The sequence below is a fragment of the Theobroma cacao genome, chromosome 9, assembly GCF_000208745.1.
Source record: "Theobroma cacao cultivar B97-61/B2 chromosome 9, Criollo_cocoa_genome_V2, whole genome shotgun sequence".
Lineage (NCBI taxonomy): Eukaryota > Viridiplantae > Streptophyta > Magnoliopsida > Malvales > Malvaceae > Theobroma > Theobroma cacao.
The window spans coordinates 6,132,908-6,158,178 of record NC_030858.1 but is presented as its reverse complement, the minus strand read 5'-3'; the positions used below and the strand labels follow the sequence as shown (position 1 = coordinate 6,158,178).

General features: G+C 37.4%; 3 protein-coding genes across 8 annotated transcripts; 1 reads left to right on the top strand and 2 right to left on the bottom strand.

Annotated features, from left to right (window-relative positions):
• LOC18588655 (protein YLS3) lies at positions 1,825-6,917 on the top strand. Of its 6 annotated transcripts, none has more exons than XM_018126477.1 (6): positions 1,825-2,047; positions 2,698-3,217; positions 4,125-4,247; positions 4,412-4,596; positions 4,712-6,372; positions 6,462-6,917. In XM_018126477.1, the coding sequence occupies exons 5-6, from the start codon at positions 6,039-6,041 to the stop codon at positions 6,725-6,727; spliced, it is 600 nt and encodes a 199-aa protein (XP_017981966.1). In that variant the 5' UTR covers positions 1,825-2,047; positions 2,698-3,217; positions 4,125-4,247; positions 4,412-4,596; positions 4,712-6,038; the 3' UTR covers positions 6,728-6,917. The 6 variants fall into 6 exon arrangements, with proteins under 6 accessions (XP_017981966.1, XP_017981965.1, XP_017981964.1 ...); XM_018126476.1 differs by having other exon boundaries at positions 1,826-2,047; positions 4,341-4,596; XM_018126475.1 differs by lacking the exon at positions 6,462-6,917 and having other exon boundaries at positions 1,829-1,889; positions 2,014-2,047; positions 2,744-3,217; positions 4,341-4,596; positions 4,712-5,298.
• On the bottom strand, positions 7,835-22,841 carry LOC18588653 (dnaJ homolog subfamily C GRV2). The gene is made up of 22 exons (XM_007013210.2): positions 21,912-22,841; positions 20,958-21,191; positions 20,368-20,455; positions 20,021-20,229; positions 19,417-19,518; positions 19,277-19,339; positions 16,898-19,132; positions 16,365-16,727; positions 15,654-15,794; positions 15,082-15,474; positions 13,526-14,020; positions 13,150-13,373; positions 12,701-13,045; positions 11,519-11,813; positions 10,988-11,443; positions 10,571-10,916; positions 10,148-10,491; positions 9,615-10,073; positions 9,232-9,356; positions 8,836-8,959; positions 8,550-8,618; positions 7,835-8,377 (listed from the first exon to the last, which is right to left on the bottom strand). The coding sequence occupies exons 1-22, from the start codon at positions 22,323-22,325 to the stop codon at positions 8,174-8,176; spliced, it is 7,728 nt and encodes a 2,575-aa protein (XP_007013272.2). The 5' UTR covers positions 22,326-22,841; the 3' UTR covers positions 7,835-8,173.
• Positions 23,378-24,938, bottom strand: LOC18588652 (omega-hydroxypalmitate O-feruloyl transferase). The gene has a single exon (XM_007013209.2). The coding sequence runs from the start codon at positions 24,771-24,773 to the stop codon at positions 23,397-23,399; it is 1,377 nt and encodes a 458-aa protein (XP_007013271.2). The 5' UTR covers positions 24,774-24,938; the 3' UTR covers positions 23,378-23,396.

The following is a 25,271-nucleotide window of genomic DNA, read 5'->3' as shown; positions in this document are numbered from 1 at the left end:
ACAATGTTCTGTTAAAATTTTCATGAGAATCCATGGGAATTCAGCTTGGCAAGACTAGCATCTATGGGCCTTTTCCTTGTGGGCTTCGTTCTATTACATCTGACCCTGTTTCTGTTCGGCTGTTGCTATCTTTTGGGCCACATTGGCTTCGTTTTGCACTCTCATCAAACTATTGCAAAGGAGGTTTGTTTCACTTGATATAATTAATAAAAACTTCTTTGCATTCTGATTTCTATTCACTCGCAAAAGCACTTGCCCCGAACACACATTTTTGACTCACAAACAGAAGGGCGAGTTCTGGAGCAGTCATTATCCCTCGCACAAGTTGAAAACGAGGCGGGTTGATTAATAGGCTGCTCTTCTTCAGCTTGTTCATAATCTAAACAAGTGCAAGAGCCGTTTTCGCAACGGTATGCCCCTTTACAGTATTGCTTGCACTGGTAGTCATGGGTGCAGAGAACTGGTATAGTTCTTGAAGCTTCAACTTGTAGCAGTTTTTCAAGAGGCCTACCTGCAAAAAAAAAAAAAAAAAGAAAAACCCTTGCCAATTAGTCACCCTTAGCTAGTAAAATTGCGCAATGGTGAATGAGGTAGAGAGCAATTAAACTTTCAAGATGTGATGGCCAAAACACAAACCGAAAGAGTAAGCTTTCCTGAAACCAAATCCATGTCTTCTGACTTGAGAGCTGAGTTCAAGCAGAGAAAATTGTTAAAATATATATGAAAATGGCACTACCGCATTAATAAAGCAGTTTGTGAGACTTCTGGCATTGACATTTATAGTGGGGAAGAACATACCAGAAACTAATAAATTTGGAAAGATACTTATTAATTGTGGGGTTAATTCGAAGATTACATTTTTGCTGGTACAGCCAAAGAATATTCTGCTCAGTGAATATGTTTTTCTCTCCTACTTAATATTAAACCATTAGCTTATATGATTTATTTGGAATGATAAGGTATAATATTTTAAATTTTTTTAAAATTTATATAATATTTTATTATTTTATCGTATTCAATAAAGTTATTATATCTTCATTTTGTATTAAAAAAGTTATTATGATTAATGATTTATTAATTATCGTTAGTTAAAACGTGAAATAAACACGAAGAGCAAAAATAACATGTGATTTTATAGTTAGCTCATCATTGATTAAGTCATATCAATAAGTCACATTTATATAATACCAAAAAAACGAGTGATCTTTTGATAAATAATAGTTAATCAATTGTAGTGATAAACACTATTTGATATTAAAAAAATATAAAAATTTAATTAATAAAAGAATAAAAAATTATTTAATTTTTTTTAAATAATTCAAAGAATTTTATTAAGTATTATATCTAAACGGTATTTATTAAAAGAGCTTTTAATTTAATTAATGTTAAAGAGTTGCTCAAATTAATTTTTTTTTTAGAGTGTGGTGAGAGTTCAAAAAATGTATACGAAGTTTGTCATTTGTTAGAGAATGTGCTTCAAGGATTCTAGGAATTACAATAAGAAAGCCTCCAAACTTCTAGCCCTCTCTCCCAATTATTTCTTTTATATTTTTCGTTAACTCTCTTTTTCCTTTTTTTGGGCCTGATATTTTCTATTGGTTGAATTACACTTCTTTCACTGTGTACTGTTGGACAAACACACCACAGTTATTAACAAATTTTTAGACATGATTTTAGTAATTTTGCGACAAGTGGCAAGAAAGGCTACTTGTCACCGCCGTAACCACTGATGATGATATTCATGGTAAATACAGTAATGGGATTATTTATTTGTAAAAAAATGGTGAGAATCAGAGGAGGCCACCACTATATATTCTAAGGCCCCGTTTGGATTTCAAAAGGAAGGGGGGAAATGCAAACGAAAAACGAGCTCAAAACGTCCAAAACAAGTACTTGCCTTCCACCGTTTTGTTTTCTTTCTTTTTAAATGTTTTCTTCTCTCTTTTTACTTCCCAAAATCTTACGTTGAAGAAATTCTTTTGCCCCTTTTTGTGTTTCCCTTTCAACAAACAGTGAATAGTCAAATGGCAAAAACCAAATAGATACTGTAAGTTCATTTCTTTTTTCTGTTCTTGTTGTAGTGAAAAAGAAAAAGAAAGGAATATTTAATCGAAAATTTACAGTCTTTTCAATCTTGAAGCAGATTGATTTTTTTTTTTAACTTTTTTCATCTGTGATATGAATAAAAAAAATTTTGGTCTATGGTTAGTTTTTTGTTACTTATTGTTTTTTAAGTTGAAAATTCTAGTACCTGGAACCTCTTACTTCTTGTTTGGATGCTGAGAAAACTGGAAAGATTAAAACAAAAAAAATCTTCGAATCAAAAGATGCAAAAAGTTTTGAACTTGAGCATAATCTTGAGTTAAAGTTTTTTATTTTTCTTGAGTCCCAGAGAAATTGGAAACATTTTTGGTTGCTGGGAAAAATGAAGAAAGAGAACAAAAAAAAAAAGAAAAGAAAAAGCTGAATATTTTGCATTCATTTGATTTATTTCAAGAAGAGTTAAGATTCTTTGATCTTTGTGGCTTTTTATTCAAAACTAGGGGATCAAACGATTATTTTACATTATGATCGCTGAGAAATTCGAGGAAAGAAAGAACATGTTGTATAATTGTCTCATTTTATTATCTTTTTGCTATGAATAGAAATTCTTGTTTGGGAGCATATGTTTTTGACTTATAATAATATATGCAACAGAAATTGGAGGCTTAACCGAGGACTAATTTTTGTTGGTTTGCTAAAGATATCAGAATCCCATATGGCAGCTGATAAGATTGAGGGCAAAAGAAGAACAGGTTGATCAAAGGCTTTCACATATGCTGCTTCTCTTGTCCTACTTAAGAAAGCAAGAAAAAAAACTTTAGCAAATGGAGCAGCCACCTGAAAACCTCCATGAAAAAAATGATCATGTTCTTGATATTCCAAATGATTGTCAACATGGGAATAATGTTGTATCAAGCAGTTCTCAACAACCTGTGATTCAGCCCACTCCTTCTGGTGGATCAAGTCATAGGAGTTTTATATCATCTTTTTGCTTTTGGATTTACATTAGACTAGTTTTTAATATAAGCCAGATTGTTGCATCAGTAGCTGTTCTAGTAGCTTCAAGGAACGAGAAGTCACAAGCTCCATTGCACATTTGGATTGTGGGTTATGCTGCAGGGTGTGCTGCTACTATTCCCATCCTTTTCCAGCATTGTTTCCTTCCGTATCCTACGTAAGCTTTTACCTTTTTTGTTTGATATTGTTCAATGCTAAATCCTTATTGATGTGCATAATTACATATATAGTTTAAAACGGCTTCTCAGTGTTCTGTTCTTTTTGGTGTGGAATCATTTGCTTGAATTAATTATGCTTCTTCATTTACCTTGCCTTGTTTGGGGGGCAATGGCTCTTTTATTCTCCTCATGTTCTATGCTGAATTGACATAACAACTAGCTTAGAAGAATGGAAATTTGGAGGTTTGAAGATTTTGCCTTGTCCTCTAACAGAATTTGTCAGCATTGACAAAATAGTTTAACCCTTAGTCCTTGCTACCAGAGACTCACATATCCTCAGACTGGAAACTTCTTCAACTAATTACAGTCGGTTTCATGTTGCATGATCTCTTTTACATGTCTTTGTTTCCAAACTTCAACTTGAAGTTTGGTTTTTGTTCTCGGAACCAGTCGTGTATTCCTATGGAAAGTGCTGTACTGATAATCATGTGTTAGAAGATCTTGTATCAGAAAAATTTGCATTTGGCTTGTCCAGCGAAGGAACAAAATAACTCATTGAGTCATTCCTAGATTCGTAGGAATTCATCTTTTATTGTTTCACATTCTATATTTCAAATGACAGAAGTGCTCTTTGCTGCACAGTGTTATATTTTATTTGGATAATTTCCACAGTTACTGAAAACAAGATAAACATTCAGAAATCTATTCATTGTTGTGTTCATGTTTAAGAAACATGTATTTCAGGAGTAAATTGAAGCCTCAGACAGTATGTATATATCAGTCCAATTACTAGCGCTTTTCTGTTTGGTCCTAACATTGACTTTTTCATTTTCCAAGTGTTTTAGAGATTCCTTTCATCAATCTTATTTGTGAATGGTGATGCATTTTGCATGATAACATTGGCAGGCTTAGCAGATTATTTGAGCGCTTTAAATGGATGCTAAAAGTTTACTTCTTTATCTGGTTTGTTGTTGGCAATGTTTGGCTATTTGGGGGGTACTCTTCTTCAGGGGCTCCAAATTTGCGCAGGTATCAACACTGGCCTGTATAATTATTATGCTTTTTTTTTTTTTTGGCTTTTCTCTGTCTGAAAATCAACCAGTTTCTTCGGCTTCATTGTAGGTTATGTGTAATGTTTCTTGTCTTTAGCTATCTTGAGTTTACCATGCCCTTCATCCTGTGTGCTGTTTTAGCATGCTGCTGTGGGGACCTAGGTCTAATTAAAGGAGCCACTTCAGAGTGCATCAATTCTCTGCCAACATACACTTTCAAGTTACAGAAAGATGGTACTGGCAGCATCATGAAAACCAATTCAGAAGTTAGAGGGGTTCAAGTGGCAGGAGCAGAAAAGGACTCTGCTATTTCAGGGGATGATGCAGTAAGTTCTGGAAGGATCACTCATAAGACTAATACTTTGTTTAATATTTGAGGAATTATTATTATTACATTGTTTTGCTTTGAATTGAAGCTTATGTTACATGGACATTGTACAGGTTTGTTGCATTTGTTTGGCAAGTTATGCAGATAATGATGTGCTGAAGGAGCTCCCTTGCTCTCATTTCTTCCATACTAACTGTGTAGATAAATGGCTAAAGATGAAAGCACTCTGTCCGCTTTGCAAATGCACAATTTTGTCAAAGAAATGAGGGATTGCTTTTTACCATTGGCTGAGGTTAGCTTAGTTGGTATTCACCATTCCACTTACATTCCTCTCCCGGTAACCTTCTTACTCTGATCAGCAATCAGAGAAGGCCGAAAAATGAGAAGAAAAGAAGAAATCTTAGCGACAAAGATTGTACACACCGAGGATATTTATCATACTTAAATACAATCCTGTTGATATTAACCTTTTTATCTTTTTATTCATTTTTATAAAAATGAGAGTTAATCTTCCAGCCGGCTGCTTCATACTTTTTCTGAAGGTGAATCCGAGGATGTTCCTATGAGAAGCTCACACTTCTGTTTTTGTTTGTTTTTTAATTTAAACTCCTTGGTGCAATAGCGTGGAAGTTGCATTTAATCTTGGATTAGTTTGTCTTATCCCTTGTATCCCTCAAGAATAAACAGGCTTGAAGATCAATTTAAAAATGGTGTTTAAAGTAGGTTAGATCTCTAAACAATGACTAGAGATTACATTACTTCATTTGAGAGTGATGTTTTTGTTTCTAGTTTGTGTGACTCTCCCCAAAGAAAAGGAGGGATAAGAAGAATTTGCATGCATGCTTTGAAAGAATAACAAGGAAGAAAGCAACTTTTGGTATTTTCTGAAGGCAAATTTTGACTGGTTTATGTAAATCCAAGTAAGGTTTCTTGGTAGAAGTAATATCTCATATGCACATTTTCTTGTCACCAAAGTGTATAGGAAAGAAAGACCTTGTCAATTTTGATTGTGCATTGCAGGTGAAGAACTCTTGAATCAAATGCGGATGTCATTGGGAATGGCAAGCTCAATAAATTTGTATTGAATTACATCTTTCATTGGGATACGGGATACCTTTTCTCAAGGAATTCCATAAATTAAGTCTTACCCTTGCATCACAATTAATTAATTTCAGCTTCTTTGTTCCCTACTGATATTTTTACAGATAAAAGATTAGCAAAACAATGCAAAGACAGCTTATGGAGGGAAGAGTAATCGTAACAGTTAATATCAATATGATTGCAGCAGGAAGTTCAGATTACCGAAACTACCTAACTCTATATATGCCTAAGCATTTTCCAACCCCAAAAACCAGAAGGAACCTTGAAAAAACAAAAAGGAGTTGCCTAAAAGCAACAAACAAAAACACCCACAAAGAGTAGAAATCTTTTAGGCCAGAGATGGGGTTAAACAAAAAGATGATGGTGTTTTGCATTGTAGTGGCATCATGGGCCATGGCATCATCAATGGGGACAATGCAGGATGATGAGAAGGAATGTGCTGATCAGCTGGCAAACCTTGCATCTTGCATTGCCTTCGTGAGCGGAACTGCAACGAAGCCAACGCTGCAGTGTTGCCAAGATACACAGAAAGTGAAGGCCACCAAGCCTAAGTGCCTGTGCGTTCTCATCAAAGAGAGCACTGACCCTTCCATGGGGCTTCCTGTCAATACCACTTTGGCTCTTCAAATGCCATCTGCTTGCAGCATTGATGCCAAAGTGTCTGACTGCCCAAGTATGATTAGATCAGCACGTCGTAGAATGTATTACGATTGCTTCCTAACACATAAATGATTGTTGTTTGATTTTTGATGATGTTTGTAGCTATTCTGAACCTGCCACCGGATTCACCGGACGCAAAGATCTTTGAAGAAGCTGATCAAGGTTCTACCACTACTTCAACAGCAAACTCCCCACCAACTTCATCCTCCTCTTCTTCATCAGCTGGGACCAGTTCGAGCTCAGTATCAAAGGCAACCCCAAGCAGCAACAATGGAGCCAAAGTGAAGGTATTTCTGGGAGGAAATTGGCTTGTGTTGATGGCTTCAATAGCATGGATGTTGATACGAAGGCTCCAGCTATTACTATAACAAAATGTATTATGTAGAGAAGTAACAGTCGACTGTATGGTTCTGACTAAGCATGTTTTCTTTCTAATTCATAATAACAGTAATAGCAGGACTGTCAGACTATCGTCCTTTGCATGAATATGAGAAGGTTATGAGGTCGATTATTATTGTATCGGGTAACATAAACAGACCTAACTGCGACTTGTTTACATGGAATAAGCAAAGCCAAATGCATCTTTGTTTTGCCTTAAATGTTTTTTAAAGATTGAGATTCTGCTGCATCCAAAGCCCTTTTGCTTTCGTCAACAAAAGACAAACTAATGAAATGAGCTGCTCCATCCTCCACGTCGCGTCGAAGAACCTGAGCTAGCAAAGCCTCAAGCTTGAACCCCATTGTTTAATCTCATTAATTAATGAATGAAACACTGTGTTAATAATAAAACCCAGAGCATGAAAAACAACAGCACAATCAGTCTTCACAGTGAAACCTTCACTTGCAAAATAAAGCAATTATGACTGTTTAGACATGTAACTAGTTCTACCAGTTTTAAGCATGTAAGAATAAATATTACCACTACTACGACCTTTTAGTAACTTTCTAACAAAATGTTACGCGTTCTATTTATTTGTCTTTTGGCACTTTGCGTTCATATACTTTGATTGGGTTTTTATATAAAATTAATAAAATTTATCTAATAATAATTTTAAAATTAATAACAAATAAAATTATTTTTTTTAATTTAACAAAAACTTTAATTGTTGACTAACAACTGAATTTAGTGTCCAACGAAAGATTTTTTTTTGAGACGGATGATCTATTTTTCAAACTAATGAACCCATTTGAAATTATAATTAAAACTTAAAAAAGTTTTAACTATTTTACTCAAAAATAAAAAAATTTAACTTTAAGACTTTTTGCAATTTTCTAAATCTCCTTTATTTTTTATTTCAATTTTTTTTTTACGAAATAAAGACTTTATTAATAAATAAATAAATTTAAGAGTTAAAAATCTTCAAAAATAAATAATTATTTTTATTTATTTTTTGACTTCTATTTTGTTAATTACCATCCACCATTCCGACAAATTAATAGCAGAACCATTATTGAAAAAGCTGGCGAACACAAACTGGGAAAACAGGCAGCATATATAGCTTGGCTAACAAAAATTGGTATAATGAAGTAACCAAAAAATCCCCTCAACTATCTACTGATAATACTCCACAACAGACCCATTTTCAATTTACAATCATCTGTATTTTTCTTTACACAGGAAAATCAATACTTTCCTTCCTCTCTTCAACGTATATATTGTAGATATCCTTTTCACTGGGAAAACTGCAACCACCACCTTGGAGAGAGAGTGGGTAAAAAGAAGCGGGATGCAAAACGGTAAGAAAACTGTACACACAGCCTATACAAATGTGTCCTGTATAATTCTTTACTGATTATTCCTTCCAATCCTTGCATTATCGAAGCTCATCCTGCGTTCCATTTGAATCAGATACTGTGGGAGCAGATATTCTTACCTGTGTGGTCGGTGGCGGAGCTGTGAGGGCATAAGTGAGTCTAGATGAGGAATTCTCAATTAGACCAGCAACTCCGGCCGCAGCAGATTGGGCATTTGAAGGAAGGAAAAGATCATGTTTCTGATCTTTATAAGCACTCCAAACCTGCAAAATGCACACAATAACCACTAAGATATGAGATGCGTTGTAACTATACAGATGCATAATTGCAAAAACCAGTACTAACGATACAAAAAATACATTGAAACTATCAATAATATGTCGTTTTAAAGGTTCATAAAACTTGTATCTATAGAAGGCATGTGTGAGGACTTACATCAGACGCATTCAATATGTCACGCACTTTAATACAATGAGCCCCTTCGGTTGCAAATGCATGCAAAACCTGGATCACAAAAGACATAATTTCAGATATCTCGAGCACTTAAAAAGAAACACAAAAAAATTGGCTTCAAAAGAAAAACTATATATGAATTTCAATGCAAATATAATTTAGAAGGATACAATTTAAAGAACTAATCACAAAAGAGAAATAGCAATAGCAATGATGATGTACTAGAGTCAGTCAAAGGTGAAAGTTAGCCATATGATTGCAATCTAACCTCAATTGCAAGCACCCTGCCAATAGATGCTTCTGATTCATTCCATTTCATCTGAGCGCAAAGTCCATTCCTTCCCCCAGCTCTCCAATCAAGAAGCCCCAGAAGTACTTCAACCAGACCAACCCTGCATTATTTACAGATTTTGTTTCAACATCAGAAACCACAGAACAGATTTCGAATAAAAACACAATACGAAACTCTTACACCTAAGCAAATCTAATAGCATCAGGGACATAATATTAATAGATGAATCAAATATTGAACTCATCAAGAAGGTTTCTCAGTAAAATGCCACAAGTCTTAAAAAATATTTCTTCTACTAAGAAAGAGAGATTATGCGTCTTTGTACGAATGTATTTTCAGCATTTATTCACATAGCCTATAAAAATTACTTACTTAAGTCCTTGGGCGACAAGTGCATCCCTAGCTCGATTTCCAGCACCCACAACACGCTTAAGTGTTTCAAGAGCTAGAATGCTTCCACCTTGCCATCCTATAGCTTTCATTAGAAGTGGAACAACCTACAATAATATTTTCTTGGGTAAATAAGAGGATACAAATATCAAGGGCAGAACATTGCATTAATCAAAAGTATATATACAAGCTAAACAACCCATTCTGCTTGCGCATAAAGATATTTTCAAAGAAGATCAAACAGAAAGGGAAAACCAAAGTACCATGAAAACCAATGACAATGAAGAATGCATGAAACTGAAGGAATTAAGTGACAACAGAAACAGCAAGAACATAACACATAAGGCAGTTGTTTGAACACACACCTGAGGTGTTCCAACACTAGTTGCTGCCATGGCTTCAGCACATATTGTACTGGCAGCAAGTTGATGCAGAACTCGCAAACAACTGAGGCGCACACGTTCTTGTGGAGTTTGTGCAGGCTGCTCATCAGATTCATATGTTCTGTCTGCCATATTATTGCCATCTTTCATCTCCCCTGATGACATTGTTTCTCGCCTTCCCTCATAAGCCACAGCAGCAACAAGTTTGGGCACATACCCAAGATAACCAACATGGTCTGCAAGTGCAGGGTGCACTCGCAATAATGAAACCAAAGCAGCAGAAAGAAGCAAAGGAAGCTCAGGGTCAACAGATTGTGACTCATAATGTGTGGCAGCAATAGATGACAAGTACTGATCTAGTAGCCCTTCCAGGAATCTCTTGGGATTTCTAAGTGGAAATTTGGGATCTTTTAGGAATAGCCTGACATAGATCCCACCAACCTACATGATTATGAACTTATTAGTTCCCCAGCACATAACTATTAGAAAATTTAGATAAAGAATATAATTAATACCTGTGGCTCATCTCTCATTTCCTGCTGTGCAGAAGCTTGCTCAGGTACATCCCAGTCAATGATACGGCCTTTCATCTGTTCACGGTACAGGTCTGACACCATAGTAGCAATTTGTGCAGACAGAGAAGCTGCCATGGCTGGTGTCCATACAAGTTCTGGTGTTTCTGTATTCTGTTCAAGGGCAGACACAACAGCTTCGCCAGGCCCATCCCTTATGACTGATACTAGGCCATCTGGAAGAAACCTTGCCAGTGTTATAGCAACTCTAGGTCCATGCATCGGCTGTGAAACAAGCTTGCCCAATAAAGAGGCTGCTGCTGCTCTTTGCTGTAAGGGAATTTCTTCTGCACATAGGCATTTCTAACATCAATAAGATCGTCTTCTAAATAGAAAAGGGTGGGAAAACCAGAATGAAATTATTACCTTGTAAAGGCAAGAGAAGTTCAAGAATGTAAACAACACCACCATGCTTGGCAGCTGCCCAAGCAAGTTCAGGCGTGCTTGCCAAAGCATAGAGAACATGAAGTGCCCCTTCACGGCAAGCTGGGGCAGAGTGGAGCATTTGCAACAAAAGAAGAAGACTAGATCCATCTGCGACCATGGCTTCCAAGCAAGGAGCATATGTAGTCAAGAGAGAGAGAACATTCAGGCAAAGTTGAGGAATGTTGCTTTCTGATGCAACAGGCACAGAAAAGCATTCAAAAAGTGGTAATAGCTTCTCTTTAGTAGAAAATATGGATGCCAAATTTGGGTATGTTGTCAGCAAGTTCTGCAAAAGAAAAATAGTGTCAGACATATTAAATTCTATAATAACCTAGTACACACAAGAAAGTAAATTACCTGAAGTGAGGTAAGTCCAAATTGAAGGTTCTTAATCAGCACATTTTCTTCCTTATCTTTCACCTTTTTATCAGACATGGCTGGAGAATCATCAGGAACTTGCTGTTCATCTACCGATGCACCAGTTGTGTCACTTCGATGCTCGAACTTCAGCGATAAGTTGCTAGTATTAAGATTTTCCTTAACATCAGAATCCATAGAGCACTGATTGTGCACTAGAGAAGCTATGAAATCAATCAAAGCCACACAAAATGCTTCTGGTTCACTGATCTCAAAGTCTGGTTGATCATTATAAACCCTCAAATAAACATTGCCAACAAAGAGTTCCTTTGACAGTGCTTCATAGGCAAAGATGTGCGAATCTTTCAGGTCATACGAACCATCTGGACCCTGGCTAGCACGTTGCTGATCCACAAATTTCAGCAATTCTGCTCGAGTTGAAGAGTTCCATATGATCTATGATAAAGAACGAGTGAGACATGAATGAATATCAAGTTAATTAACATGAGACAAAAAAAGCACATTCTTTACCTCTGGTGACTCCAAATTTGTGTTCAACTTGGACAGTAGGTCTTTTGGTACCCTATCTCTCAACATACTGGCAAGTTTTGGAGTTAGCAAAGCTCTGAGCGCATTGACTACAGGTGCATTATAAGGTGTTGAGCTCTCATCACTGCACAACCCACTAAGCCTAGATAGAGCCTGAGATGCTTGAACAGCATGCATGTTTTTTGCAATTTGAACACTAGCACCAACACCATGGGACTCTGCTGTATCAGATTCCTCTGCAGTTGAGTCATACTGAAGCAACAATGGCAAAAGGTACCTATACAAACCATATTAACCAATGAAAACAAGTTAATCAAGTGATTGAGAATCATAGACATAGTATACATGATTGCCAAAGAACTTCTCAAGATATCAAATCCAAAACCTGTTAATCAAACAAGTAGAAACATAAAGAATAACAGCTTCAGCAGCAAGAATGCAAAACACATGATCATACAAAAAATTATCTGAACTCGGTCTCTTGCAATTCCATAATGTCACTTTCATGCATGTCCAGTAGATAATGTAAACATATGAAGATTGGTCTTTAGATGAAGCAAAAAAAAGAATCCTCACAGCTTAATATAATAGAAAAACCTAGTACAGACATTAATGACACAAAAAGGCTTGAAAATCACCCATATGTGCAGCTGCAGAAAGCAAAAGGCCAACTATTCAGCCCCAGTTTGGCATTGTGACTTCTTCAATAAGCAATCGCAATCGTAAAATTCCTATCTGCTTTTATGATTGGCAACAAATTCACCGGAATCGGGATTTTTAATCAGAATTTTGCGTCTTGTCTGGCATTGCATTTGGCAATCAAATTTGATGATTGCAATCAAATGCAAATCAATCCCAATACCAAACAGGCTCCTAGTCTTCTATAAGTTTCAAAATTGAAGAGGATGTTCCCTGGTAATTTAGGGGAGTAATTGACTTCAAGCAAAAGAATGACAATAGTCCCAATAGACAGAATAATGGAAAGACTAAATGCAGTTTGACAGCAGATGCAAAGAAAATATTGTGAATAGTGCAACTATGTAAGAACAGAACAAGTACTAATCAGACTAATTGTGGCCACAGATAAATTAACTAACAATGGTGCAAACATGCATGCAACTCACAGCACATGGATCAAATAGACTGAAAGGTAAGCCGATTTACCATAGCACTCCAGCCTTTATCAAGGCATCTTGCAAATCAAAGGAAACGGAAACATGAGCAATAGTCTGGAGGGCAGTATCAACAGCAGCAGGTACAAGCTCAAGTTCAGTGCAGTGCACTATGTCCTCAACAAGTCCAGGAAACTCAAGAATCTCAATCCTGGCAGTCTCAAACTGACTCAGGACAGAAAAGGTTCGCATCACGTTTGTAACGATGATAGAAGATGGTTCGTTTGCAGGAGTAGTTGGTTGAACTACACACATGCAACGAGAAAGAAGTGTTGCAAGAAGTTGTATCCCACCATCTCTTACAAGTTCTTCACCATTCAATGAGGAAGACGCACACCTAACATTAAAAAGAAAATAGGTATGAAGCAATGAAATCTCCAAGTCAAATTTAACTAGTCAACCTAAATTTACAAAAGTTTATATTGGCAAGAGGGAGTTTACGTAAGCCAAACAAGCTCGGATGCTGCAACAAGAAGAGGTGCTCTATCTGAGGAAAGAAAATTATTATCTTCCTTGTCAACAGTAACTGCATTGAGCAACATGGGATAACCAGCATATTTAAATGGTTCCAACACATCTCCATATCGTCTGTACAAGATGCATTGTCCTTTCAACAAAAGCAACAGCCTCCAGGGCTGAGGACCTTGCAGACCTTGCATTGTAGCCTATATAAAGAGAAATATAAGGTAAATTGTCTTGCAAATTAAAAGAATACGATGAATTGAGGGTACATAGGATAAATTATTCGAAAACTTCTACTTTCATTAATTTGATACAAGCAAGTTAGTATGCATTAAGCTCAGGAGCAAACATCTACCTGAAGTCGTTCATAAGCCTTTTGTACAGCAAGAAATTTCTCCCTCCCTTCAGGATTTTTATCAGGATGGTATTTCATTGCAAGTTTCCTATATTGTCGCTTAAGCTTTTCTTCATCAATGTTCTCAATTTGTTTGGATATGCTAGAAATCTCTCCAGTCACCTCATGAGAATACTTCTGATCAGCATCATCACTAGATACTTCTTCCAAGGTAATCTCTAATATTTTGCAAGCTTCTTCCTCAGAAAGATCCATTGGTTTTCGCGTCAACTCTTCTCGCCACATTACTAGCAGGGACTGTAGAAACTCTACATGCTCAACAATTGGCCAGTTTGGAAAACGGATCTCATCACATAAATTTCGAAGATAATAACGGTGACACCACATTTCGTCTCTGAGCTCTGGATAAGTCACTGGTGGCATAGGAGCATACTCGTATAAAGAATGGCAGTGTTGTGACAATTTCTGGGGGAAATCACCAAGATGCTGCAAAACCTTTGGAAAGGAATAAAAAATGTATCAGATGCAGGTTTACCAAGTAACATTGCAACCTTTGTCCTTTATATTTGGCCTCAAAAGATATTATTCTTCTAGCTAAAGTTTGGCTAAGTAGTTTCTGATTTGCATTTTTCTGAACACAATTAGGTTCATGCATTCAGAAAAACAATAAGTTGCAAAGGAGAAGAGAGGGAACAACTTCTTTGACAAAAAAAAAAAAAAAAAGCAAAGAAGAAGAAAAGGATCTCTCTCTCTCTCTCTCTCTCTCTCTCACACACACACACACACGTAAAATTTCAAATTTTCTATTATATAAAGTAGTTTATCTATTTTTCTTTAAAACCCTAGTTGTCTATTTGTCAATAAACGATAAATTAGCAAATGTAATTTCTTTAACATAATGAAACATTGATGCCAGAAGGGGTGAGCATATTTCAGTTTAAACCAAAACAATTGACCGAATCAATTGAATTAGGTTAATTCAGTTCAGGTTTTTCAGTTTCAGTATTAGTCAGTTAGGACAAGAAATGTATTTCGTTATTTTAGTTTATTTTTTATATCCAAAATTTACAACCGAACCGAGTGAAAAATTGATCATTGAGAATATTATTTTTAATATAAAAATATTGTTCATATTTTTAAAATATAAATACTATTAATATATTATAAATAGATATCATATATAAATATAAAATAACACAAATATTATTAATATTTTTATAATATACATATTAGAACCGACCGAGATAAGCTGGTTTTGGTTATTTTCGGTTTTTTATTACAGTTTGGTCGATTTCGACTAATTTTTAGGGGAGTTCAATTAATTCAGTTTTTGAAATTTTAGACTGAACCGACCGAATGCTCATCCCTAGATGAGAGAATTGATTCAATAAGGCATCAAGCTACTTTATATTACATCATTATCTATAGACTATACTTAAATTTCATATGGGTCCCTAAAGAAAAATCCTAGTTCTGCCCTGCCAACATCCATGCAAGTGAAAGTGCAAAGTTAAGACCTGACGTATCAGATATAGCAAATTAAAAATATGATTCACCTGACGGATCAGATTTTCTGCTCGCATTTTGTGCGTCCAAATGATCTCTGGAGTGTCAGAGTCAGAAACCATTGCTGCAGCAAATGCAAGATGTCCACTACGCTCCAATACATACAGCAAAGATTCAGGGAGAAGTCCACCCAATACGCTACGTTTAGCAAGGGGTAATGAAGAGGAAACGGCAGCCTCTTCACCACCATGAAAAGCTTGATGTACATGAGTTACCGCGAAGAGTTGCGCAATCGAAAGGAGGTTGGATCCAGGGTATGCCAGGGCAAAATAAAATGCACCTGTGCTGTATAGACGGATCATGGCCTTGGGATTTCTTGTAACAACAGCCTTCAGCAAAGCAGCAGCAGCCTCTACAATACTTGGCTCACCAGAAAGCATAGCCTTTCAAGGAAAAAGAAATAGATGCAACTGCATAAGTAAAACACTTCACAGATGGATTATACCATTTATCAACAGAAGCATATCTTACAAATCTTTCCTGCAAAAATAAAAAGTGATTCTGCAACTTCCTATTTGAAAAATCTGAAGGCGTGACTAAATTATCAATTAAAAAAAAATACCTGTGCAATATGAGGAAGGCAACGCGGACTTGACAAAATCCGTTTTACCCTTGGAGTTGGAGTAACTATCTCACCAGCGTCATCTAAGTCCGAATGTGCAGAAACCATGCTATGTAACACAGACAATGCAGCCTCTCCTACCTGCAAACAGAATTATCAATTAGAAGGCATCAAGAAAAAGGCACATTATTAGAGAGATGTCTATTATTATATTTAATAGTAAAGCAACACTTGTGCACTAGCCAATTTGTGCTTAATTACAATATCTGTATCACAAATATGTACGATCATACATCTTCAATGTTCCCAAACATTGAATTGGGCTCAAAGAAAGATCACTTAAGAAACTAAAATGCAAACAACAGATCAATAATGCCCATTTAACAGTGCTTTAAGTAAGGCTAGTAAAACATTTCAGAAGCTATGTTCCATACAATATAAAAGAAGAAATTCAAACATGATTCAAAATACCCAATTACACACAGAATCTCCAAAAAAAGAAAAGGGAATAAAAAACTCAACAGACGATCAAAATTGCATATAGAAATTCAGATTTCAAGCATTGACAAGCAGAAATTGAATAACAAGAAGAGTCCAACCAATTAATAGAGCAAAATTATCACTCTTTAAGTGAACACTGCAAACCATCATCGAGATGCAAAAGCACTCGTGCAAGCAGTATAATGCAGACAAGCATGAGACTGACAATACCTGAGTTGGTGTAAGGACAGGAACCCGAACGGACAGTGCCCAACGAAGCTCACGAATATCTCGTAATCTCTTCCAGTCCAGCATCCCTGAAGCCCAGCACCTTGTTGTCCAATCTATAGATTTCTTCGACCACAACCTTCTGATAGCATCCTTCTCTAACGGTCCAACTTGTGCACCATCTTTCTCAGTATACATCCATTCCTTAAGTGGCTCCATAAAAGCAGTGGCAGCTATCAAATTTGATTGTAAAGGGATAGCAGTCCTCTCTGAAGCTTCATGAACCACTGTTAGTAAATCAACAGCTAGTACGCAACCTCCCACCAAAACACAAGATTCCACATTTGCTAAAATCTTCATCAAAACCTGCACATTCATCAATACAGAGTTGCTATTACTTTCAAATTATCACGACTAGAAACCAAAATCAATTTTTGACAAAAAATCAAGCCTACTCCATCTACTGGCTCCATAAAATCTTACACATTAAACCTTATAGTTTGAACTATGCAATGCACCTAAATATATGTTAGTACCTTCAAAAGAAGAAGTAGACGGTGCCTCAAAGCTCTATCATCTGTCCTGTCCAAGAGAACTGTAATATGTGCAGTCCCTTCAAAAGGGCCTATTGTATTGCAATGTTGTTCATACACTATTGCCATTGCCCTAGCACAAAGCTCCCTAACTGAAGAGCCTCCACCTCCTCCAAAGCCATCTAATCTTCCCATATCACACCAATCATCAGATGAACCCATTTCATCTGGAACAGCACCATCGACCATAAGGCCTATATCAGCATCACATAAGAATCGGTGATAGAGGGCTCTGAAGAAAGCAACAGGATCACGAAGTGGAAAATCCTGTGCCCTGCCACTACTACCACTCTCAAGCAACAAGCGCAGATAATATTGACCAACACAAACCTCCTTGGATAAACTAGGATAACTAACTGAGAACTCAGAATAATTCCAAGAGATCCTTGGAACACTATCTTGGTCACTCATACTCTCCACTGTAGCACCTCCAGGAACAATATCTTCAGTGCGCTCCTTCTCAACATCCAATTTATGAACCTCAGCTTGCAAAGCTTCCCTCAACTCTTGCCTAGTACGCTCATTCCAGATCAAATCTGCACGGTTGTGATCAAGGCTAAAAGCACGCCAGAATTCAGGCCAATTACAAAGTAGACGACCGGAACCAACAGGAGTGTTCTCCACAACAACCTGAGCAGGTGCTGGAAGACCTGTGTTATTTGACCCAACTACATTGCCATCAGAATCAACTGAATTTGAAGCATTTGCTTCTGATGCTCCAGGCACATTTGCTGATGGGGCATCAGTGGAAGCAGCTGTTATGGAATGGCCATTTTGAGAAATTCCTCTGGAATATGCATCACTGGTCACACTTTGTACGGTGTGAGCAGCAGAAGATTGGGTTGAAGCTTGACTGGAATTAGGGTCTACAGTAGATTTATGATTGTTATCTGGCACTCTATGGATGCCAGTATTTATCTGCCTCACTGCATCACCTGCCTCATAACTATTAACAGAAGGTAAGGATTGCTCTTGTGATGTAATCCCCCGCCCTGTACGACCTCTCCTCTGCTGAAGTAAACGCCTCTGTCTTTTACTGGTCAATGATCCCTCTTGAATAGAATCTTCAGGTACCCCATCAGATCGCGTGTGCAAATAAGCAACAAGTCCTGGAGGCAAAACTCTAGACAGTAAATCTAGAGCTGGTTGGTAGGAATCTGCCCATAGAGCAACAAGCTGTTGACTAACCTCACGCCGCTCACCAGCAGGAAGGAAAAATGCATGTAATAAATGCCTCAAAAGAGCACCATCACGTAAAGCAGCATCTCGCATTGACTCTGCGGCAATTGCATCTTCCTCTGCAATAGTACGCATTATTACAGCAACTGTTTCCCTAACACTCTCTGCAGGATGGCCAAACAAGGCAAATAAACGGCGCCGCAAACCAGCTACTTGGCGCAATAGCTCAACAAAAACTGTGTATTGGGTAGTTTCACCATGTGGATCACATATCATAGCCTCCAGAACTTCAACAACAGCCATGGACAATAAAGGCGATACAGACATAGGTTTCAATCTGTTGACAAGGATAATTACATAACCATGCTGAGAGAATAATACAGACTTAGTGTGCATAATTGTGGCATGTTGCTCTCCTTTAGAATCTGTTAGTAAATTTGTATCCCCAGGACCACCTCCGATGAGTGCTGCAACAAGCCCTGCCGCTTCAGCAGCTACACCTTCAGATCCATTTCTCAGTAAGCCCATAATTCTTCCAACAGCAGCAGGAAAAGACATAACGTGAGAAGCAGCACTTTTGGAAGCCAACAATCTGCGTAAACATGCAACAAAGCCCATCACTGTTGCAGCTGCTTTAGGTGAAGGAGGCAGCAAGGGAGGAGACTCTGGAGGAAGATTTGGTGTTGCTGGAAGCATTGTTATCAAGGCCATCAGAGTCACCTCGGGTACTTCAATATTAGGAGGCACTCCACCATATGAAATGCATGCATTGAACTCCCTTATTCTACGCCATAGCTTAGCTCTTGAACCAGGAATAGAACCACCTTCAGCAACAGCATCTTTGGCAGAGGCAGCTAAGTGTTTCAAATGCATGGATGCACCATCTACATCAGCAAGAGGGCGTTGTTGCCCAAATTGCAAAGTAACTCTCCCACAAGGTGGATCAATGCGATGACCAGGCATTGTCAACCTTGGCAAAACAGGTACTGGGCACTGACCCTGAACAAGCAGAAGGTCAACCAAACCACATTAACTATTTATCTAGCACTAATAGAACTTATAGGTACTGACAAATAAAGCAAGTATGACAATTTAGAGAAAAGAAACCCCTGTTTGTATACTAGATAGAAAACATATACCTACTTCTGTTTGCAACACGTCACAAATTGCTGCCAGTAAGCTATCCCGTGAAGTGCTTGCATAGACCTGTAAACCATGGAATACATATTAGTTGCATACCTTAAAAAATGTTACGCTTTCAAATAAAAATAATTTATTCTCACATGGATAGGGCATCCATCATTGAATTCGATTGCAAACATCTGGGGCTCCTCTGCAAATCGAACAAGTGAGCTCACTGCAGATAAAGGACGAACAATAACAGCCTGCACACATCTAAGGAAGATTTTCAGCATTTGATTAATTCTACTTCAGAAAATTTCTCAAAAAGGATTAAGCATGTAATATTAGCCATCTGCATTGTGAAACATGTAACACTTGCCTCTATATGTTGAACTAATACTTTGATGCTTTTATTGGATATCTATGTATCCTCTGATGCTTTTTAGAACCATTAGTAGACCGATGCATTTTTCAACTTTGAATTTGTTAAAAGCCATAGTTTACCAGCAATAATTTTACACCATTAAAAACTTGAATGATTGTGATTTAGGTGTATGCATCATACTCTGCCTTTTGGCTTAACATATTAGCAAAGATGGTCGTATCTAGCATTCAGCCAACCCCAATTCAAAAGCGATTCCTAATTCTAACTCCATGTAGCCATGGACTAATAAGGCAAGTTATGCAACCAGTATACAGCATCTACAAACAAGTATAAAATACTAATTCTGATTTTGTATCAAAGGATTAAGGTTGTTAGCTTACTTCATAGTTATCTGGCCGCCTTTCAACAAGGGAGGCTTTTGTGAGGATGAGTTGACGAGAGACAGCATCACCATGCTCTCCAAGTCCTCCTTTTGGGCCAACATTGAAACTCAATCCAGGAACATTTAAAGTTCCATGAGCAGCAGAACGCAATCTTGTCACAGACCAACCTCCACAAGGGGTTTCTTCTGCTCCAACTGCCTCTTTAGCTATGTTTTATATATTTTTACAATATTAATCAAAGAAACACCAAAAGAATCATATCCAAGAAAGAGAAGAGGCAAAAAAAGAGGATGAAGAGGAAGTTAAGGACTGAAAACAGGAGGAAGTTTGTTTTAGTAAGGTACCTCTTTGCTTTATATATTCTGTTGCAGTGAGAGATTGAGAATTGTCCACAGATAGAGAAACTCCAACCATTGATTTCGCAGTTTTAGTCTGCACAGATATATTTAATATTAAATTATCAATATAAATTATAAAGTAAAAGAATAATATGATCTAGAAGGATACTGAATCCAGGATAGAGCAACTTCTTTGAATTGAAAGAATTTCAAGATAAATGGAAACACAACTGCTATGTTGAAACATGAACTTTGGAGAATGGATTTGGTTTTGGTTTCTTACAGAAATAGTGAGGGATGGAGGTAAACATAATCTAAAAACTAGTTAAAACTCAATATACCTAATGTATTTGTGAGGGTATAAGCAGATGAAATTCAAATTTCCTAAATTATTAAGGTATTCCAAATGCACTACTTAATAGAGATCTAACAAGTTCATGACTTCAAAATAATAAAAAAAAAAGTCATGTTTTCACGAGTTCTATCACCTACTTTTGTACTAATTTCAAATCTTAATCACTTCTTTGAAATCCAAGTTCCCAATCTCAACCAAGGTGAAAAAACTAATGAAAGTAAATTAAAGAAGTTGTCAATACCAGGTTCAAAATGATAGCAGAATTTGTGGTCCCTGAAGCAGCTTGAAAAGCTTTAGATTTCCTTCCATATAAAGGGCAAAGAACGAAACCACCATGATCAACGTTTTTCTTCCCATAAGCATCAGCAAGTAGAACAATGGCAGGGGAGGACATATCTCTAAAATCTAAGCACCAGCGAGGATCTCCAGATTTTAAGTCAATAAGTTCAATCCCAACATATGTGACCTTCAATTTCTGTACAGACAATCAGTTGTTAACAACTTGAAAGGGCACATTCAATACATAAATTGGAAGTAACCAGTAGTAAATACTAAATCAAGACCATAGACAGTTATAAAACTACTTCTGCTATTTAGAAATTAAAATTGAGCTAGAAGCAGCTAATTTCAGACAAATTATCAGAAACAATCTGATCTCAATTACCAAAATCTCTAATCTCAAATCTCAGTAGTCAAATTTTGAATCTTTATATCTCCAATTATCAAAATCTCAACACTCAATATGTCAATAACTCAAGTCTCAATAGTTCCTAATACTCCAAAGCGCCAGAAACAAAAATAACATAAGCACTTCTAGGCTAAACCCTAAACCCAAGTATATCACAAAATACACTAAATATAACCCAAAAAAAGCCCTAAATACTAGAAATTATAACAAAAACTTGCGAGATACAACTAGTTTAAATTAAATCCTGACTAGTTCTAATTTTTCTAGTCACTTTTTCTATCTTTTGCATCATTCTCCCAGAATATATGCTCTGAGTTTTACAATGCTGAAATAAAAGTTAAAGAGAACTTAAAAGTACATTTGAATACTACGATGTTATAGAATAATCAAAAGGTAAGAGCCAAAATCAATCCAATTAGTAACTAATTTCATTAAAAATTCAAGTTTTAGAACTTTACAAAGTCAATCAACAAAAGCAAGAGCAAAATAAATCCAGCAAAAACTTACAAAAGGGGCCCACTCGGCACGGCGTCTCCGTAGATGCAACACCGGGAACTCCGCCACGGGTCCTAATCGATTCCACCTAATCCTATGCAATTCCGTTAAAATACTCGCCCGGTAACGCGACGAAAACTTTATCGCCTTAAATTTCCCTTTTCCATCGGTCCTCACATTCATATTAAACTCAGTAGAATTCTCATCCCTGCTGGTTACCGGCGTGGCAGCTTCGAAATCGGTCGATACATCGTACGAATTCGTTACCGACAAAGTCGAGGGGTCGAGCGTGATGATCGCAACATTCGAAATGCAAAGGATTCGCTTGTAACGGCCGCGCCACGAGTGTTTGATGACGATGTAACGGGCGAGATACTCGGGTTCTTCCTGGGGAGGAGGGGTAGTAGCCGGATGGTGGTGTTCCATAGAGGAAGTGGGTCGGGGATCGGGTCGGGTCGGAGGTAAGGGCCGGGTTGTTACGGAGTCGAGGTAGTGGAGAGTGTGGAGAGGAGGGACATTGTTAGGGCGGAGGAAGTACCAGAGTCCCACACGTGGCGCCGGGGGGGTACGGTGAGACTGTGACTGATTAGCCCCCAGCTTCTAACCGTATTTACGAAATCTGCCACTCTGGCCAGTTTCTTTTATTTCTTTTCCGATCAGTTTTAAACACCTAAAAAAACTAACCCTAAATTCGCATCGGAAAAACGAGATCGGATTCTCAGTGTGTCCAATTTGAGCTTGAAAACCTTTCTTCTCGATTAGGAAATTGTTAATAAAATTAGTTAAGGATTAATTGAAGGGAAAATCAATCGAGAGAGAAAGAGAAAGAGAAATTGGATTGAAACGAAGAGAAGAGAGAGAGAGTGGACAGCTTGGAGAAGAGAGGAAGAGTTGTTTGCTTCGTTGTTGCGAGCAACCTTCATCACTGTCAAAACAATTCTATTGCGGTGTGGGATACCGTCACAGGTCGGTGAGTCACGGGTTTATTTGTATTTTCCTTTTCCTTTTTTTTTGGCATAACAATAATAAAGTAAAAGCCGTGTCAGCCATGGCCCCTTTGCTGCCCCCGATAACAGCAACAACAAACTTTCAACTCAAGTTTTAGCTTTGATCAATCAGTAATCTTCGGTTTTTACCACCTTACATTTTGCACGTCTCATTTAATTGACAAAATCCCTTCCAAAAATTGTGATTTTACATTAGTTATATTTAACATTGAAAAATGATGTAAAATTTTGAAATGAAATTGAAAATTTTTATTTAAAATTTTATTTTATCGTAAAGTTATTTATAAATATACTTTTATATAAAAATATCACCACAAATATCAATATTTTATAAAATAATATTTAATACATTTCAATATATACCAATAATTACGTATAATAATATAATTCTCATTACATATCTATTTTACAAAAATTTTCAACTTAATTGAAAAAAAAAATGACCATCCGAGTACATGGCGCGCAGCAGACTAGTTATTCACCGTTGCAATCATACGAAATCCTTTAAACATAGAAACTCTGTAAATTTATTGGTGGCAGACTCAGGCAAGCAGATACAAACCACCATAGTTCCACTAGAATCAGCGCCTCCTTCTGGCAAGAATACACAAACCTGTGGTGTTGGGGTCAGGTCTATCGGACCAGCATAAATTGGCCTTCCCCACCCAAAATCAGCAGATTCATAAATGGAAAATCTAGTCCACTGTGTTATGGTCAATTTCCCTCCGAATTCAAGCCTTCTTGGCCTGTCTGCTTCAACATAGTCAACTGTAGATCTTACATACTCTTCTGATACGCCAAGCCTGGCTTCGCGAACCAATCGAGCAGTCTCCGAGAGATGCCCCCTGATAAGATCATATACAGGGCTCATTGCACATGCCAGACAAACTACATTACCATAAAACCCTTCTTTCAATGGTGGGTTTTTCAGCTTGGGACGAGCATTGACTGAAAATGTAAGCCTAAGTTCATAGTCAAGTGGTTTTACATCAAGTGCTTTCACCCATGACCTCCAAACATGAGCTGCCATAGCATCAAAGGTAGAGCATGCAAGCATGCCATCAGGCTGAGCTAGAGATTTTAGTTGAGCTTGGAACTGAGGGCTAACTCTGTAACACTTTTGAACAGGCTTGGCTCTCCATAGACTCATCGTTAAGCTTGAACCTTCATCAATTCTCATAAATTCAGGATGTAGATACTTTATCATTGGTGGATCTCGAGGCTGGAAAAATTCCCTGTCCCAACAAGGCTCAGGGTTTGTTACCAATGCACCTGCTTTTGCTGTGGCAGCCCATGCACCAAGAAACTGCATAGCACCAAGGCCATCAGAGATGCAATGGCAAAGTCTCAGGCCAAGGCTAAAGCCACCACAGCAAAAAACGGTCACCTGAGCTATAACTAATGGCATGTCAAGAACCTTATATGGCTCTTCACTGGGGAACCTATAGACTAATGGCGCCCATGCTGGGTTTGGCACTGCAAGGTCTCCTAATTCAGCCAATGCCATATTGGAGTGTGCCTCTACCACAAGTGCACCTTGTTCTCGTCCAAAAAACACTTCTAGTTTCCCATTTTTGGCCTCTCTGAGCCTACCAGATAAAGGATAATAAGGAACCAAAACTCTGGCTAGTGCATCACACAATGTTTTTATGACTGGGTCTCTAGCAGAAATCAAGTCTTTTGATCTGTAAAAGAACACAGTTGGTGTGAAAACACGTGCTCCAATCATATCATCAAGGTTTGACAGGTAAAGGCTGCTGCCAGGGCCAACAGGAATAGGAGCAGCCGGCATGACTTGAATCCTCCGATCAATGGTTATAGGGATTTGCAGGTGAGGAAAATGAAGCTCTTGAACCCCAGAAGCCATGTGAGAGAGGTCATGCCAAGCAATAGCACTCGTAGACGATTGATTTTTATTGAGCACAAAGATGCTTACATTATATTAGGGGATTTTCAAGGATTGTTGGTATGAAACAGTTGAGGCTCATATCTTTCATGTTCCACAGAAAAGGGATCTAAGATTGCATCATACTGGGCGAGATTTATTTGTTACCAACTGTGTTTTTGCATCTTGATAACAATCTTTTATGGGATAACTTATATTCTACTATGAATTTAAGATCGGGAAAAGATTAGATTCATGATGAGGGCATGAAATGAAGTCGTTGACAACAACCCCTGCCATTGTGCAGAAAACTATATGCAGACGAAAAACATGCAACTTGGAAATGAAAACATCGAATAGAGAAAGGCAATTGGTTGCAGGAAACCCCATATAAATTGGGAGGATGGGTAAGGTTGATTGCATGAGCAACGTTCCCATCCCCAATCTGCCCCTATATTAATAAACAAATCAACCAAAATA

What these genes read in the sequence shown, in the direction of transcription:
- LOC18588653 (XM_007013210.2), bottom strand. Translation starts at nt 22,325, where the DNA reads ATGGAACACCACCATCCGGCTACTACCCCTCCTCCCCAGGAAGAACCC. An exon ending in GTCTACTTCTTCTTTTGAAG is followed by an intron (nt 16,728 to 16,897) that starts GTACTAACATAT and finishes ATGAATGTGCAG; the next exon opens with GTTTTGATGAAGATTTTAGC. An exon ending in ACATATTGAATGCGTCTGAT is followed by an intron (nt 8,378 to 8,549) that starts GTAAGTCCTCAC and finishes TGCATTTTGCAG; the next exon opens with GTTTGGAGTGCTTATAAAGA.
- LOC18588652 (XM_007013209.2), bottom strand. Translation starts at nt 24,773, where the DNA reads ATGGCTTCTGGGGTTCAAGAGCTTCATTTTCCTCACCTGCAAATCCCT.
- LOC18588655 (XM_018126475.1), top strand. Translation starts at nt 2,868, where the DNA reads ATGGAGCAGCCACCTGAAAACCTCCATGAAAAAAATGATCATGTTCTT. An exon ending in TGTTTCCTTCCGTATCCTAC is followed by an intron (nt 3,218 to 4,124) that starts GTAAGCTTTTAC and finishes TAACATTGGCAG; the next exon opens with GCTTAGCAGATTATTTGAGC. An exon ending in GGGGCTCCAAATTTGCGCAG is followed by an intron (nt 4,248 to 4,340) that starts GTATCAACACTG and finishes GCTTCATTGTAG; the next exon opens with GTTATGTGTAATGTTTCTTG.